General features: G+C 41.2%; 1 protein-coding gene across 6 annotated transcripts in view; it reads left to right on the top strand.

Moving 5' to 3' along the window:
• The window catches only part of MBNL2 (muscleblind like splicing regulator 2), a 147,919-nt gene that overhangs the window by 80,750 nt on the left and 49,312 nt on the right, over positions 1–17,857 (top strand). For all 6 annotated transcript variants that reach the window (XM_081128328.1, XM_081128329.1, XM_081128331.1 and 3 more), the window contains one exon: positions 15,151–15,315. In XM_081128328.1, the coding sequence (XP_080984454.1) occupies positions 15,151–15,315 (165 nt within the window). The remainder of the gene's footprint in view (positions 1–15,150; positions 15,316–17,857) is intronic.

Here is a 17,857-nt window from a genome sequence, read left to right as displayed (position 1 = left end):
TACTGCCACAGCATCACTAGTCTCCCCATGCCTACTCGGGCCCCCACTCTCTATTCTCAACATAGCAGCCAGGGCAACCCTCCTAAAATGTCAGTCAGATCATGTCACTCCTCTGCTCAGAATCCCCATTTCCTTCCAAGTAAAAAAGTCCTTACCATGGCCGATAAAGCCCTACACGGTCAAGCCTCTGTTACTTTTCTGACCTCTTTTTCAACTCTGCCCTGGCTCAATGTGCGCAGGTTCACTGGCCTCCTGGTATACCTTCAGGCTCATTGACCTTAGACATGCCAGGCATGCTTCCTCCTTGGGGTATTCATACTGGTTGTTCTCTCCACCTAGAATGTGCTTCTTTCAGATACAGGCCATGCCTAACTCTCTACCTAATTCTAATTTCTGCTTCATAATTACCTTCTCAGTAAGGTGAGCCCTGCCTACCAAATTCAAAAGGGCAAGTGAACCCCCTACAGCCCTCCCATTCTACTCAACTCATCCCCCCCCCCCCCCCCCCGTAGAACTCAGCACATTCTACTCTTTAACTTATTTATTATACTTATTGGCTGTCTGCCCAAACTAGAAGTTAAGTTTTGTGAGGACAGGGTAATTGTGAATTTTGTTACTGATATAGTCCATGTTCCTAGAACATTTACTTGCACATAGAAGATATGCAACAAATACATGCAACAAATAAAGGGCAGAGTGCTGCTGGAGGGGAGACCAATGAGGGGTCTATTGTCAGCATCAGGACACATCAATGGCTTGCGCTGGCCTGATGGGGGCAATGGGAATGAAAAATGAGGGATGATGCAGGAGACAGAGTGGCTATGTATCCAGGACCAGATAACTCCATGTGGGAGACATGAGGCTTTGTGATAGATGAAGCACCAGTCACAGGGTCAGTCCTGTGTGGAACTGTAAGATACACTGTGCTCCAGAGGCAGGGACTGTACACTTCACCCTGTCCTGTCCTTATTGATCACAGAAGTGACCAGGTGAAATTGAATAGATAAGAATGAACAAAATACTGGTCCTGCAAAAACAGCTCAAAACTGCATGCCCTCCCAGTGAGTCCCACAAAGTGTCAGACTCTGACATGCCCTCAACAGGCAGATGTTTCAGGCTGGGGTCACCTACAGGAGGAAGAGAGATCCCTAGCCTCTACCCTACTCTTCCTGGGGAATCTGCCCTCATCTGAAGCTTTAAACCTTTTCAGTAAGCAAAGCATAGATATATGCCTAAAATGTACATGCATAATTCTTAAACTATAGTTAGAATATGCATAACCGTTTATCTCCTTGAAATCCAGGTGCCTCACTTACAGATTTTGAAAGCTTATGATCTCCCCATGACAGTCCCTAGGGCTGTTAGTCATGCCTCCTGCTCTAATGCCTGGAGATGTGCTGAGAGTGGCCTACTTTGGTTGTTCCCATCAATTATTAGTTTGATGTATTAAAATTTAACCATATTTATAAAATGTACTCAATCACTTTAATTGGATTTGTGAGAATGTATGATTTATGAAACATTGCATGGATCCTCTGGCTAATGTGAGACTTAAATATTACTTATTACTATGGTTTCTTCCCTTCTATTCATGTGTATATGCATTATATATCTATGTATCTAGAGTTTCTCAAAGATAGGAACAATTTGTTTTTCATCTTTGTATCCACGTGGGCCTAGTATAGTACCAAACATATGGTAGCAATCAACAATTTATATTCCCAGAGTGTGGTAGTTTTGGCTGAACCAGGTTAAGTAAGTTCAAATCTTGGATCTCTCCCTACAAGCTGTGTGACCTTGGGCAAGTCACTTAACCTGTCTGAGCCTTTGTTTCCGTATTGGCAAAATGGGGATGAAAATAAGACTTACCCCAGAGGCTTATAATGAACATAAACATGATCATTTTTGTAAAGTACTTAGCACCATGTTTCACACATCACAAGCATTTAATAAATAACATTTTTATCATTATATGAACATGTGAAAGAAGCACAGTGATTAAAAGCAGTGGCTCAGGGGTCACGTTGCCTGGGTTGAATTCTTGGTTCTGTCTCTTGCTACTTTTATGATCTGGGACAAGAGTGTTACTGTCCCCACATACCCGTCCTCCCATCTATCCAATGGAGATATTAGTAGTGCCTCCCTTTCTCATAGGTTTGTCTGAGACAATGCATGTGAAACACTTAGCACAGTGTTTAGCATATATACAATAGTCAATAATAATAATATTGGAATTTATTTATACTCAGTAAATATTACTAAGTATTATTATCATATGTTTAATTCTTTTTTTAAAAAAAAAAAAAAGGAGTATCTAATAATGGACAGATTCAATTTACAAATAAATTTGACTAGCAGTGTCTGGACTAACAGGAGTTTAAGTATCCAGCGGCAACGAATGGAGAACATTTGGGATTTGCTAAAGGAAAATACTTCTTCTACAGTTTATGTGGAGGCCCTAAGAGACAGAGGGAGTAATGTCATATCTCAGTGTTTGGTTGGATCGGATGGGAAGGGACCCCAGAGTTTAGAGTTAATTCTGCAAACCAGACCAAAAAGATGCTAACTGTGAACCCAAGAGTGCTGGCTCCAAGTCTCTCCTTCCTAGGTTCATTTTGGAGACATGTTCAGCCACAGGAAGTCTGAGAAATTAACAGGGTATCTACTGAGAGTGGGTGACAGTGAGGGCAAATCCAGGAGGATGATCCTTGCTGGGTCCGTGGGTGGGCAGCAGCTGTCCCCAGTGGGCCACAGGGCCCAGTGGGCAGGCTTTTCCAGATGCACAGGCTGAGCAAACCTCTAGTCTGGGAAAGAACTTGGAGGGAGGCAGGTTCGCAGACCTTGAACTTGGAGGTGAAGCAACAAGCACTGTGGTACCCTAGAACATAAGTACTGAGACACCGCATGGGTGAACAAGGTCAAGAGGAAAGCAGAAATTTGGAACTTGGGTCAGAGCAGCCACCAGCCATCCAAATCGGAGGTACTGAGTCTGTATCAGCCAGGGGCAGAGACCCAGCCTCAGTTCAGGATTTGTCCTGGGAACCGGGGAAAGAAGGAACAGGTGAGCTGGTTGGGAGGGAGGGATTATAGGAAACCTGCACAATAGGCCTCTCTGTGCCCTTCTCTCTGCCATTTTCCTTGATAAGTCAGTCGAATGACTGTGAAGGTGGCCTCATGAGTGAGACCACAGAAGCATATATTGACCTTTGTAAAAGCAGCTTCAAAGAGCTGGCCGAATTCACACATTTTCTTTGACTTCCCTCTTGCTTTTCCCCCACCCACTCCCACTATGCAATTTTAATATCAAGAACAAATTTTATCAAGTCATTCTCTGTAATCAGGATATAAAAATTATCCCAACATTTCTCTTTGAAAATGGATCTTCAGAGACTCAGTAGGCCTTTATGCATTACTAATGAGTTCTTTAGTGAAACATTCTGTCTTTTACTAAAATAAATCTCTCCTATTAAATCTTCCATATGAAAAATTGGATAGCATTTAAGCTGACTAGTTTCATTTGTAGAAATCATTGTACTTGTTAAGGATTGGGGAGTTGTTATAGTTTATTTTTGATCAGACAGAGGGATCTTATTAGCTGAGTTCATTAAAAAAAATAGAACACACATTCACAGAACTAAATCTTTGTGTTAGAAGAAGATAGGATAGTATTTTGCTGGTGTAGCCTCCAATCTCGTGACAAAAATACATTATCTAGCATTTCTTGTAGGTGACTGTATTAGTTTTCTAGGGCTGCTATCACAAGTACCACAAACCAGGTGACTTAGAACAACAGAAATTAATTCTCTCACAGTTTTGGAGGCTAGAGGTCTGAAATCAAGGTGTCAGCAGGGCCCTGTTCCTTCAGAAGGTCTAGGGAAGGATCCAATCCAGGCCCTGGCAGCCTCAGATGTTCCTTGGTTTAGAGAGGGCTGTCTTCTCTCTGTGTCTCTTCCCATCATCTTCCCTCTGTGTATGTCTGTCCCTGTGTCTGAATTTCTCCTTTTCACAAGGACACCAGTCATATAGGATTAGCACCCACTCTGATCTTATGACCTCATCTTAACCTAATTTACCTCTGTAAAAACCCCGTCTCCAAATAAGGTCACATTCTAAGGAACTGGGGCTTAAGATATCAATATATCTTTCCAGGAAGACACAATTCAACCCATAACACTGACCATCCAGTGTCACCTCCCCAACATTCATTATCACACAAGGCTACCCATCTGTCCTAAACAAATCTGTCATGTGCTGAGCCAGAGCCCTGTTCCCGTAGCTTCTCCCACTGACCACAAGGGGCAGTGGAGAGAGCACAATTTTTAGCAATGAGGGACTGGAATTGAGCCCTGGTTGACTTTAACATGGCCTTGGGAACGACCTTCAAACCCTTCTGAGCTTCATTTTCCTTACCTTTAAATTGGGGTAACATATTACAAGAAGGTTGTGAAGCTATAATAGGATACTGTGTGTAAAGAATGCTTTTCAAGGTGTGATACGAATGTTCCATGGGATTTCAAGTTTCTTAGTAACGACTCTGCAGGGGCCCCAGCACAGACTCTGCAGCCATTCTTCTGGGTTGGCCATCCAGCCCTGCTGCTTACCGCCTGTGCCAACTCTGGGCAGTTACAATCCCTCTCTACGTCTCTCTTTGTATTCCATAAAATGAGAATATTTATGGTAGCTCTGTTAAGATCTTGTAGTGAAGGATTAGAGTAAGATCAGCAAAGAGCACTTAGAAACTGCCTAGTACATGTCAGGCGCACTATTATATGTCTTAGCTATTTTTATTGAGGGTAGGACCACATCTCAGTACCCTGTGTGCAATTCCATCCCAGTTTTTGGCATAGAGCAGATGCTCCAGAAATGTTTGTTGAATAAAGAGATGGAGGCATGCAGCTTCTGCCCCCAGGAGACGGACATGCTGAGCCCCACACCTCCTCCGTGTAAAGCTGCTCAGCTACCCTCCCGGAGCAGCGCACAAACACTCCTGGGTGGTACAAGGTGCCACACCCTACGCCTTCCCTGGCTGTTTTATCCTGAACAAAGTGCAGCTTCCTCCTGCCGCAGGTCAGCCCCCAACCACCAAGAAGTCCACACCAGCCTGAAAGGAATGTTCTTACGTTACGAAAAATGAATGTGCTGTTCAAAAGATACTCTAGCTTTCCATCTTCTTCCAGTTGCTTCTTCACTCAGTAGTTCTTGTTTTCCTGGTCTTTTCCCCAGTCTTCCTCATGGTCCTGCCCACCCCTTCCCCATGCTCCAATCTAGACATCAACTCCTTCTCCCATCTCATCCTGGAAGCCTTCCCAGCTTGACACCAACAACCAGCATACTCTGGATTTGTCACAAGCATATTTATAAATCAGTGTGATATGCAAAATATTTTAATATAAATACCTCCCAAGTGGGCAGCAGTTAATCTAAATTCAACAGAGCTGGGTCAAAAAGGCTCCCTGCTATGCCATATTTAACTCTTTGATTTCTGGGATCCAGGAAGGGGAGGTGGTTGGATTTGGGGGAAGGGATTGCAGTGACCAGAGAAGTAGGGAAAACACCTGAGACTTGACAGGCTTGGGACAGTGGCCATTTTATAACTGGGACAGAAGTATTTCCATTAAATTGATAAATAGCATAGCTGTATAGGAGCATATGCACTCAATGTCAGACTTGAAGACTGATTGTCTATATGTGTCTGAGTTCCAGGAAGCCCCCTGTGAGGGAGCCTGATTCACCACATGGTTTTCAAATCACACTGAAAAAGACTCTACAATAACAGAAGCTGTATAATAAGGTTCTGTGTCTTTGGATAGACTTCACGTATTTAGAAAAAGACCAGCTTCTGGAGTTGCTAACAACCGATGATAATAAAAAGAGCAGCCAATATTTACTCAGCATTTATCCAGAACATTATTCCAGGTGCTGTGTCTAAAGGTCTATAAGGCTTCAGAAATTTAACCTCTACAGAGTGACTGTGAATTAGCCTGGCTTGTATTAATTTTCCAGACTGCTGGCTCTCACTCCCCACTCCCCACCCTCCACATATGCCCAACTAAGATTTTAGTTTGAATGTGAAATGTCCCTTCTGCTGGAGTCACCCCTGCCCTAAGCAGGGTAGAGTTCCCTGCAGTGCGTTCATGAAGCAACCTGAATCCCCCTAGCATGGCGTGGATCACTCTGTTTTAATTGCCCATTTAATATCACAGGGCTTGCCCTGGCCAGTGTGGTTCAGTTGGTTGGGCGTCATCTGGTGCACTGAAAGGCTCTTTCGCTCTCGCAAATGTTTCTCTCCCTCTTTCTCCCTCTCCCCGCCCTTCCTCTCTCTCTAAAAATCAGTAAAAAAAAAATCTTTTAAGAAATATCACAGGGCTTGGCACATAGAATGGGCTCAATAAGATTTGCTGAAGGAAAGAAAGGAGAAAAAACATTTTCTTGAGTGCCCACCATGAAAGAGTCCCTGTACTGTGGGCTTCGAGAAGTATAAGACAGAGACTAGAAAGGCCTGCTCTCCCCCACAGGGAACTTTCTACTGTTGTGATATTAGTATCTCATGGAGCTTCTGTTTCACCATGGCTATGGTGATGCTCACATTTATGAAGGTGATAATAGGAAATCTAGACACTATGGAGTCAAATAGCCACTAGACAGGTTTTGTGTTATGTTGATATATCATCGGGAGGCACACTAACCAATGTACCTCTGTGACTCAGAAGACATTTACCCTCTAGTTAAATAAAATAATTTTTAAATGAAGCATCTGATGCCCAGAAATGTGTTTCCTTAAATCTCTAGAGAATGGAAGGACTAATTTTGGTCTCACTGATTTTTCTTAACTGACATATTTTCAGTTAATATATAAAGCTAACAGGATAGATAATTCTTACCTGTATAGACAGGGCTTAGCCCCTTAAGCTGACAAACACCTCTTTCCAAACATAAGACACAAATAGCATGAGAAACTAAAACAGTCCAAGCAACCAAGCCCCATTAAAAAAAAAAAGAAAAAAGATTTAAGCATGCTTTGAAATGGCAAACTATAAACAACTGACCCTCTTTGCTTCTTCTCCTATTTATTAATTTTATGTTTCATCTGTTTTAAATGGTTACAAAATTAGGTCTTAATCGCATAGGCCAATAGTGCTTGAAGGAATAGGGCAGTCGCACTGCCACGGTAATGAAGGAGCCACAGAGCTGTTCACACAGCGCTGGCGATGGCCCCAAGGTCTTCCAGCCTCTCTGGATAACAGGCTGCCCTAAATGCACGGCCAGAGCTGCGAAGACTCCAGAGCAGTCGCAGCTCCCTCTAAGGCGGGTAAAAGCACCAGCACTGGGGCCCAGCTCTGGGCCGCACCCCCAATGTCAGGTGTGGCGGTGGGATGACCCATTATGCCTGTTCATATGGTTTTACGGGAAAGAAGTGCAAACTAAACTACGGTTCCCGTTACGATGCAGGCCATCCATCTGCACAACGTGATTCGCGCATTTTCTTACCCTCCCCTAGGCTCATGGCTGCACATAGATGGGTGGGGGGTAAAACTGGAGGTGTTGGTAACTGCCCATCAGCCTTCATGCTTTGCCTGGTTTTCCTAGTTCATCCAGCGACTTCTCCAACCTTCCTTATATCTTCCTACACCTTTCCTCTGTACTATGGAAGCAAGAGAGAGAAAGAAACACACCCCAAGAGAGAAGATTATAAATATTCCCTTTTTATATCTTCAATAAGTACATACTATGCTTTTAACAAAGGAGTATTGCATATATAGACTACAAAAGATGAATTGTAATATAAATTGAACTAAATTACTAATAAACAGAAAGGGCTCATTATAAATTCATACATAACATTGATGATATGGGCAATCGTTCACTTTTATGGAAGTTATCATTTCCTTGTAGTGATTCTCTGAACCCACAGTTTCCTCTAACTCTGATGCCCTTATGGGGTTGAATTTTATTTGCTGTATTATATAGTTGGAACAAATAATATAAAGAGCTCATGTGGCTCAATTCGTTTATGTAAATTCCAAAAATGTCTAAAAGCCTCATCTGCCACTGGCCTTAGAGCAGAGCGATGCCAGTTCCACAGTTAATGTTATAAATGAAGCCTGAATGTAAATGACCATTTCATTTTCCTACACTTTCACTTGCCCATATTTTGCCAGAAATGTGTTGGAGAAGGAAGAGCAAGTTCAGGCCAAATGATAAGCTCAGCCTTTGCCACCTTACTTAGACCCATAAAAATAGCGAGCCAATATAAATGTGCTCACCTACTCAAATCAAGGCCTTAATTTTTCCCCCACTTTCAAAAACCTTGAGAGATTTTGACACTGCAGAGATACTGAGGCTGTGAGTGCCTGATTCTTCCAGCAAGCTTAATCCCTTAGAAAAATCTGCTAAACATCTTTGTGTCATAAAGACCAAAACAGTGGTCTGTTTGATTGGACTTTTCCCTTTCAAACTGTGTACGCTGCAGGTACTTTAATAAATCTTCCAAAACTTAATCAGTATTGACTCAATTTGCCACTTATGCTGATACATCTCATCATGCAGTCTTCTCACAATTGTCAGAATGTATCAGGACTATTGCCAACATATATCCCTGGCATCACATTTTACTGTAACTGTTCGTTTGTGTGGCTTTCCCCTTTTACTAGATTAGAAACATTCAAGGGGAAATCAGATGTGGAATAGACGATGCATAGCAAATTATGATTGCTTTTTCCAGAGCAACTTTTGCTGTCTCTTGAGCTCTCACAATCATCAGAAGGAGTCGAGATGTGGGAATATATCACAGCCATTTGACAGATGAGAAAATTGAGGCACAGACTATTATAAGTTATTTGTAAAAGTTCATATGACCATTTTGGAATGAAGCCACAACCAGAATTCCAGGATTTTCCCACTATAATCCATAGCTGCTTTAAACTCTAGATTAGTCATGCCATGTTAATCAGCCCTGGCAAGTTTCAGCAGGCAAGATATCAAAGAAAAGCAGATCTGAGTCTCTTCTGAACGGATAAATGCCAGTGTTGGCACTGATTGTGAGAACAAGGATAATAAAGGGGTAAAGAGCTTGGTAGACAGGCCCGAGAGAAGCACAATGATAGAGAAACTGAACTAGTATTAGAAAGGTTGTTTTCAATACCATGTAGTTTTATCTACTATGCAGAGAAGGTGTTAACGGTAATAGTAATAATAATAATAATAATAATACTTATAGAGGGCTTATTATGTCCAGGAACTGTTTAAACACTTTATGTGTTAACTGTTAATCCTTACCAAAAGTCTACGAGGTAGGAACTATCGTTATCTTCATTTTACAAATGTGGCAACTGGAGGCCACAAGTGCCCACAGCAGAGCTGGATTTGAGCCCAAGCAGTCCAGTTCCAGAGACTGTTCCCTCTACCATGAGTTTAAACTGCTTCTCCAGGAGAGGTGCCAAGACAGACGGTTTCAGGAATGTAACTCCAGGACAGGAGCATCTGTCATGATATCAGGGTTTCACGAAGTTAGTTTCACATGTGCAAGGAAGACTGAGGGGTTCTCTCATGGCCTTTCCGTGGCCAGCTTTGGGATCCAAAGCAGGCTCCTGGACTCCCAGTGTCCCTGCAGGCTGCTTTCAGAGCACGGGCTATCTGCCCTCAATCGTTGGAGTCAGCATTCTCCATTTCACATCCTGGCCTGCTCTCTTGAAAACACCATCACGTGCTGAAAGCAGTGAGTGGCCAAGACCCAACTGAAAGAGGCAGGATTCAGTAGGTCAGGCTGTGACCCTGGCCCTCAGCCGGAATTGTTATCTCCCCTAGGGGCCTTTTCAGAATCTGCTGATCAATCACGTGGCCCACACCAACACACAATTCAAATTATTCCCAAGTAATACATACAGCAGAGGCTATTAACTGTTTGAGCAGTAGGTCATATACAATCTATTGCTTTTCCCGTGGAAAACAAATGGGATATAGTTGTCTATTAGGTGTTCCTATGGGCAAAAACTCCAAATGTTAATCCCTTTAACAATCTCCTAATTAATGTTTTCTCTTTTCCTTCTATATTTTAATTGACTTTTTCAATTAGGAGCATACTAGGAAAAGATTCTAAAAATTACTTGTTTTAAAATAAGCAATTAGAAAATCTCATGTTCCAATTATGCTTTCTCTGTCTCACACCGACCTGATTCTGAAATCTTTTCTTAGCCAGCACTGCCTTTATTCTATCCCACGCCATGTAACGGCCATGTAATTCTGATAGCTCCGATCTGTGGTTCTGCCGCGTACATACTACGGTTATTTAGCATCTTTCTTCATCCTATTGAGAAGCAACATGGGTACTCTGTATTAGAATTTTCCATGGTTGCTTATTTTAATAAACGTAATTCAGCTGTAAATTCTTACTTGTTTCTAACCATTCTCCCTAATCTAAATATTCCTGGAGTAGAGATTATTTTTGGAAGTAGCATAAACTATACAAATCCTCTGTAAACTCAGAATTATATTATTTTTTTTAAGTGATCTCCAAACAATGTAAACTATAATACAATTGCTGATATAAAATCTAATAACCAGGGTAAAAGTTTACATGTGGCATAAAACAAAGCTGATCTTGATAGTCTCTGGCTTAAAAACTTTCAATGGCAATGAAATTCATACCATTTAACTTCACTATCAAAATTATTTGTTATCTAGCTCCGGTCTACTACTTCCTGTTTCATCTTTTATCACACCCCCCCCACCAACCCACAACCCTTCTGTACCTCTGCACTCCATCCTGTGAAAGTCCCCACATGGCCCACAACCCCTCCGTACCTCTGTACGCCATCCTGTGAAAGTCCCCAAATGGTACATTATCTTCCTCTTGTTCCTGTTTTGTATTCTTGCCCCAACACACACACACACACACACACACACACACACACGCACACACACTTCTGCTACCATGCACTACCTTGCCAAATTCGTTCTCAGCCTTCAGGTCTCAGTTTCAATGCCACTTCTTCAGAGCCCTTCCCTAACGCACTTGTCTCGATTCTGACCTCCCCTGCCGTTCCCTTTCAGCGCCCTCCAAAACATCTCCATTTGTAATTACACGTTTCTCTGTCATTCTTGATCTGCGCCACTAGGCGGCAGGCTTCAGGAAGGGAGGGGCCATATCTTGTGTTTGCTCACCTTTGGTTAACTAGCGCTTAGCACGATGCCTGGCACATAGTAGGACTTCAGTAAATGTTTGTTGAATGAACGAATGACTAAGACCCTAGTCTGTAAGTATACCAAGAACAGTGGTGAGCGTGACCCAAACCAGTTGCTGTTTCTCTGCCTGGTACATCCCACCTGCGATGGCCTACGTGACTCAGGAGCTGCAGTCTCCACATTAGTCCCTGGTGTGAGCCTGTCTCCCTGGCCTTCACCCGGGCTCCTGTCTTCCAGTCCCACAAGACTCTTCGCAAGGACTCTGGAATGGCACCCTCCCCTCTCCATCCCACAGAAGCTGCTCCCGTCCCCTTCTCTCAGGGCTGGACCCCACCTCTCTTATCTCTGCAGAAACAGTGTTTAACCAAAAACTGAAAGAGAGGAAGAGTTAAAACAAAAAAACAACCCTAGCAGCCATAAGAAGACGTTTCCAAGACATTTTTATCTTTATGTTTTGGACTAAGATCGGGAGACACTATTTTTGCCACTTCTGTGTTGTTTCACAGTGCAATGAAAGACGCTTTGCAGTGCCCTCTCCCATTCGGTTATGACAACTTGCCTTGATAATCAACAGTTTGTGTGTGACGATGTGTATCCTGACAAATCTTACGCCTCAACAAAAACTTCTTTACAAATTGTTTATGTGTCAAATAGCTTGTTGTATTTTGACAGTAGCTTTTCCTTTAGGATTTCAGAATCCTCTAAGATCCCTTACTAGAACTCTGCTGCCTAGAGTTTCCCAGGGCTTGAATTAGCATGCCTCAGACATCCATAGTGCAACGTACTTCAAAATATTAGTACTAGATTGAACTATGGTTCAGGGCTCTCTCTTTAAATATGGGTACTTACAGAAATACCCTGTAGAATTAAAAGTAATATTAAATATAAGATACTCGAATAAGTATAATTAAGACTTTTTTACCATGTTTCCAAGTGAAAGTTTACTCTCTAAAAGAATCAAAAGGGCAATCAAAATACAACTAAACCTGTTATCTTGCACTTACTGTGAACAAAATGTCATGTACAAATATTTCTCTTTCTTTGGTATTATTAACGACACTTACTTCGTGCCTACTATATGCCAACCATTTTTCTAAGCCTTGTGCATGTATTCACTCATGCAATCAACACACCTTAAAAGAAAACACAATAATTATTTTCATTGTGCAGATGAAAAGCACTGATACACAAAAAAGTCAAGTAATTTGCTTAAAGTTACGCAGGTAGAAATGGGCAGGGTCACAGTTATGTGTCCAGGCATCTGCCTGCAGAGCCTGCGAGTTTAATCACTCCTCTAACCCCCTACCAATGGATAGACCAAGCAAGTGATCTTTTTCCATTCCCAAATCCTCATATATATTTTATTCTATTTTAAATTGTGTTATGCCTTCCATTATATTATGAAGGATAATGCTAGATTTTTAGCCTCCCTGGATTTTAACTATTGCTAACAAACAGCTTGGGATAGTGATATAAGTAGATCTGGATTTAGAATCCAGCTCTACCACTTACCAATCATATGACCTTAGGAAAGTTCCTTAATCTTTCTGAGCCCAACTGCTATTTTGCAAAATAGGGATCATTACAGCTGTTTTCATGAGAAAATGAGATAACCACAGATAAATTGTCCAGCACATGGGTGATCGATAATATACCTTACCACAAGTGTGTGAGTAAGAACACTAGGAAATTGCATTATTTCTCATGAAAAAGAAGTTTCCATCAATAAGTTACTAATTTGATATTGTAAATTATGTTCTATTGGCTGGAAATAGTTTATACAGTTCCTTAAGAGTCCCAGTTGTATCAAGAGATAACAGCATTTACAAGAAAACCATGTTTTTTTCTAGCCTAATAGAAATTTTCATACATAGCTACAAAGCATAGCTACAAAGAAGACGAGTGATCAAATTGACAGTTACCTGAATGAGTAAAATTGAATAGCCAGACTGGTAGAGGTGTGGGTGTTTCACAAACCGCATCCCATTCTGTGGAACTGTTCTCTCGAATCCCCCATTAGGCCCAGCTGTACCTTTGTGTACATGGGCCTATAAGTGGACCTTGTATACATGAGCCTTTCGGGTGTCAGCTTCCTAGTGAAGTGATTGTGACTGAAGAGAGTTTGGATTGAGGTTGTCAGAAAGAAGCTTGGGGTGGCTTAGCTTCTGTACAAGAAATGCCATTCTGTTTAATTCCGCATCCCCTTGCTGATGGGCAGGAACTATGTCTTGTATCCCATGGCCACTTCCCATCACATGTATGTATTTGGGCACCTGACATAAAGGCAGCCAATCCAAAGACTGGTCACACATCCATGCTTCCCAAGCAGCCCCATCTGAATACTTTCCTGGAGACTTGATTTTAGCAAGCTGAGAGACTAAAGCGATTATCAAGGGAGGGCAGAAAGGGAGGTAAAATAAGAGCCGCCTGAAGCAAGTTGGTAGGGCTAGAGGGACCCTGGGATGTCACAAAGCAATGAGCAAAGTAAAGTTAGGAAAAAAACCTTTATCCCAAAACGTGTAGAGCAAAGTACATGGGAAGAGAAAGAGAGATTCCTAGACTGCTTTGATTTAGACTGTTTTTAATTATGGTTCCACTTTTTCTGTATCTTTACATTAGACCTTCCAACTCTTGACCATAGAAAACTGAATGAAACATCCCAACATAAACTTGAGACTAAGGAGACATGCTGACATTGCCCATTGTTATAGAATTTTATTAACAGAAACAACGGGTTCCTTCCGATGTGCCCAGTACCCGCCTCTGTGCATCTGTGTCCTCCCCAGAGAGGGTGACACCATCTCTAATGCTGCTAACAGTGGGGCCTCAGGGCAAGACTGGCTGCTGAGCACAGGGAGGGAGCCTGCACTGCCAAAAGTGCAGCTGAAATTAGTGGGAAGCAGAGTGAGAACTCCAGATGTTTAGAATTAGGATGACTATAAACAAATTTGTATCCCCAGATACACCAAGCTTGCTTTTTAAAATTATTTTTGTATCGGGTAAACAAACCCATATTCTCTTTTTTGGTTGCAAATAGACTAATTCTTTAGGGGATGATAATACTCATGCTGGTTAACACATTTGCTATTCTTTCTCCAGAAATTGCATAATTGACATCAACATGATTCTCTCAATTGGTAGTTTTGAAAACCTAGGACTTCAGTATAAACACTACCATTTGCAGTTACTCTCCAAGACTGGTTTTATGCACACGTGTCACCTAATTAATTTTTTTCACCTTGCCAATTTTAATGTCCAAATGTTATTTTAGCCATAAACATTCCTCACTATGTCATATCATGACATTAAATTTAATTCAGCTGTCATGGGAGTGGGGCAGGGACATGGGGTAGTAGCTTTTATATAGCAAACTAATCAGTTGCAAGTGATTATCTGAATTTATACCTGGAAATTTTACCTATGCATCTATGACTAAGAAAAGCCCAGTCCCATACTACCATTGCCTCTTCTGCAATAATTTGAATTAGGGGTGAATTAGTGTGTGTCTCTGAAACAAATCAGGAGGTTCTTATTTTATTCCCACTTTGTCATCACAATAGCATTCACAAACCAATGTATAGCAGGTTCAAAGCCTCCTTCTGATAAGTCACAATAAATAGGCCCCTCTGATTGCCCTCCACACTGCCTAGGAGAAGGGTCTGTCTTTACTCTCAGCAGTCACTTGTCTTTAGAGTCTGTTGTCAGAGATAGAATCCATTAAAAACAACAACCAACCTCAGGAAGCTTCTCTACTCAACAGGGTTGAGCAAGGTTGATAATCACCTAATGCCGAATTCAGCCCTTGTATGTTCCAACAGTGTTCTATGTTCCAACACATGAGTGTGCGCGCACACACATACACACATGGGATCTTTGCCATTGTTTTATATATGCAGTGATTGTGAAATGATTGACAACAGAGTCAAAAGCTACTGATAATAGTCCTAAACCAAAACGTTCATTTTACAGGGCCGTTGTTCAAGAGAGAACTGCAAGTATCTTCACCCTCCGACACATTTAAAAACTCAACTAGAAATTAATGGGAGGAACAATTTGATCCAGCAAAAAACTGCAGCAGCAATGCTTGCCCAGCAGATGCAATTTATGTTTCCAGGAACCCCACTTCATCCAGTGGTGAGTACATCCATCTAGCGATGGGCTTGGTGATTAAAGTGTTGGTACAGGCAATGCCACACTGACCTAGGATGGCCCCTTTCTACTTTGTTGCTGGCTACAATTAAAGCAGATAGCTTTGACGCTAAAGGGATGCTGAAAATTGGGGTTTTTTAATTATTTAAATGGAAAAATGTGTGTGGAAACAGTAGGCAAAGACAACTTCTAATCAATATCTGGGTGTCACTCCAGCTCTTTCTCACCAGTAAAGTCTATATTTGTACCATCTTAGAATACTAATAGTTCTGCATTTTCATTTGCAGTATGAATTGATGATCTATGTAAAGAAGAGGTTTTGATGCCTAAAACTTTTTTAAGCAAGGTAGTCAATAGATTATTTAGTTCACTGGCATCATTTTAAGAATGAGGGAAGTGAGAAACCAGAGAAGTCCAATGATTTGGCCTGGGACTGGAACTCAGACGTCTTCACCAGTCTGCTCCACCTGGAGGCTGAAACGAGCCCAAAAGAAGGGTGTCTTAGCCACCTATGCCCCTGTCTCTCAGAGGCCTGCTAGGGGTGCGGCAGCTGTGGAAAGGACCGCCACAAGCTTAAGTGCATTGTATTGTGTAATATTTTCCTCTCTGATTTCATGGTATTTCAAAGTCCTTCCTTAAAGGTCTGGAAATTATTTTAGAGTGAGACCCTGGAGGAAAGGAATGCATTTGGCTTTAGCAGATTTGATTTATATTTATGAATTATTTGTCAAAAACAAACTAATTTTAAAAAAGCCAATGAAGTGAGTGAAATTTGCTTTTTTTTAAAAAAAGTACATACACAAAGATTAGTGTTTAAAAAATAAGCCTTTATTGTATGAAAATTCTATATTATTGAAAGCTGCTAAATTAATATTGATAGCTAGCAGTGAGTTAAATTTTCTTATTGTGTGTCTGTGAGATGAGATGAGATGAGATGAGATGATGAGATGAGATGAGATGAGATGAGATGAGATGAGATGAGATGAGATGAGATGAGATGAGATGAGATGAGGAGGGTGGGCATGGCTCAGGAAGAGGGGAGAGAATCTGGGGAAACTGTTAGCATATCTGCTTATGTCAAGGTCAAAAATGGTGGCACAAAGTAGCCAAGAGCCAGGTCTGCCCAGAGTAAAAAAAAAGTTCCAGGAGCAGGTGGCTCCAAGATAAACAAGGTGTAGTCTTTGGGGGGAACAGACAGATTCACAGAAAGGGCAAAGTAAGATTCAGGCACAGGGAATTGTGATTTTGGATGAGGCAGGAAAGGCTGCTTGGAGGAGGTCCCAAATAAGTATGCCCTAAGGATGAGTAGAAGTTAGCCTAGCTGTACGGACAACACAAATAGAGTTCTAAACACATTTAACACCAAAAATAGGCATTTAAGTGGATCTATTTAAAACCACACACATGTATAATTTATGGTTCTCTTTATTGGTGCACAGATAGAAATTATTTTATTAAATTGAATAAATGCTAAAATAATTTAGTTATATGATATTAAATAATGTCTATGGGAATAAATTTAGCACCACCAAGGTCACCATAGTTAACACGGTATTATATATCTCACTCATTTTAATCATTCACTTCTTATTTATTTAGAATTCATAAGTATTGTCCTGATACTCAGTTAACAACAGAATTGGAATTTTTGGATTGCCATGGCCATTACTATTAATTGAACTTTTTTTGAAAGTTATGTATAATCTCAAATATTAATTAGAAGTTAGTAATCATGATTATGAAAAAGGAATATTGCATTTAAATATTTTAAGAGAGATTTTTAAATTACAAGAAATATTAGACTAAAGAGTGGTAATCATTAACTCTACAAACAAATAACCTCAGAATCTCAGGAATTAGTTAGTGACCTAGTACAGTGTAGTAGACCAAATAGTGGCCCTCAAAAGTACCTGGAACCTGTAAATGTCGCCTTAAAAGGAAACAGGGCCTTTGCAAATGTGATTACCTTAGGTACCTTGAGATGGGGAAATCCTCCTAGATTAAATGCAATAACCTCTTTCTCTGTCTATGCCACTCAGAGACCTAGCTTTTCCCCTGGATAATCAGCAACCCCCAAGGCAGCAGAAGACAGTAGCCTGGATCTGACTAATGGTCACAGGGTCTGGATCCCTGGCAGGCTAAAGATCACATCTTCACTTAAGTTATGTTTCATTTCCTGAACCCCAAGGCAGAACCACTCCCTGGCTACTTTCCCATGAAACCAGAACAGAGGGACACTGGAACAGACTTCAGAGCTGACCTCAGAGCTGTCCTTACAACCTAAAGAAATGATTCATTACCCTTATCTCATCTCTGACCAATTGGCTCCCTAGCATGACCTTGAACCACTAACCTATGATGTCTTGTGATTGTACCCTATATAATCTGTAACCTACATGCCATTGGAGAATTTGGGCTTTTGAGCATTAGCTTCCCGTTCTCCTGGGTGGCACCATTCATAATAGCCAATATTTTCCTACTGCAAAAAAATAAATAAAAATGAATGAATAAATAAATAAATAAATAA

This window comes from Miniopterus schreibersii (assembly GCF_964146895.1).
Source record: "Miniopterus schreibersii genome assembly, chromosome: 2".
NCBI lineage: Eukaryota > Metazoa > Chordata > Mammalia > Chiroptera > Miniopteridae > Miniopterus > Miniopterus schreibersii.
This window is presented reverse-complemented; position numbering and strand designations above follow the sequence as displayed.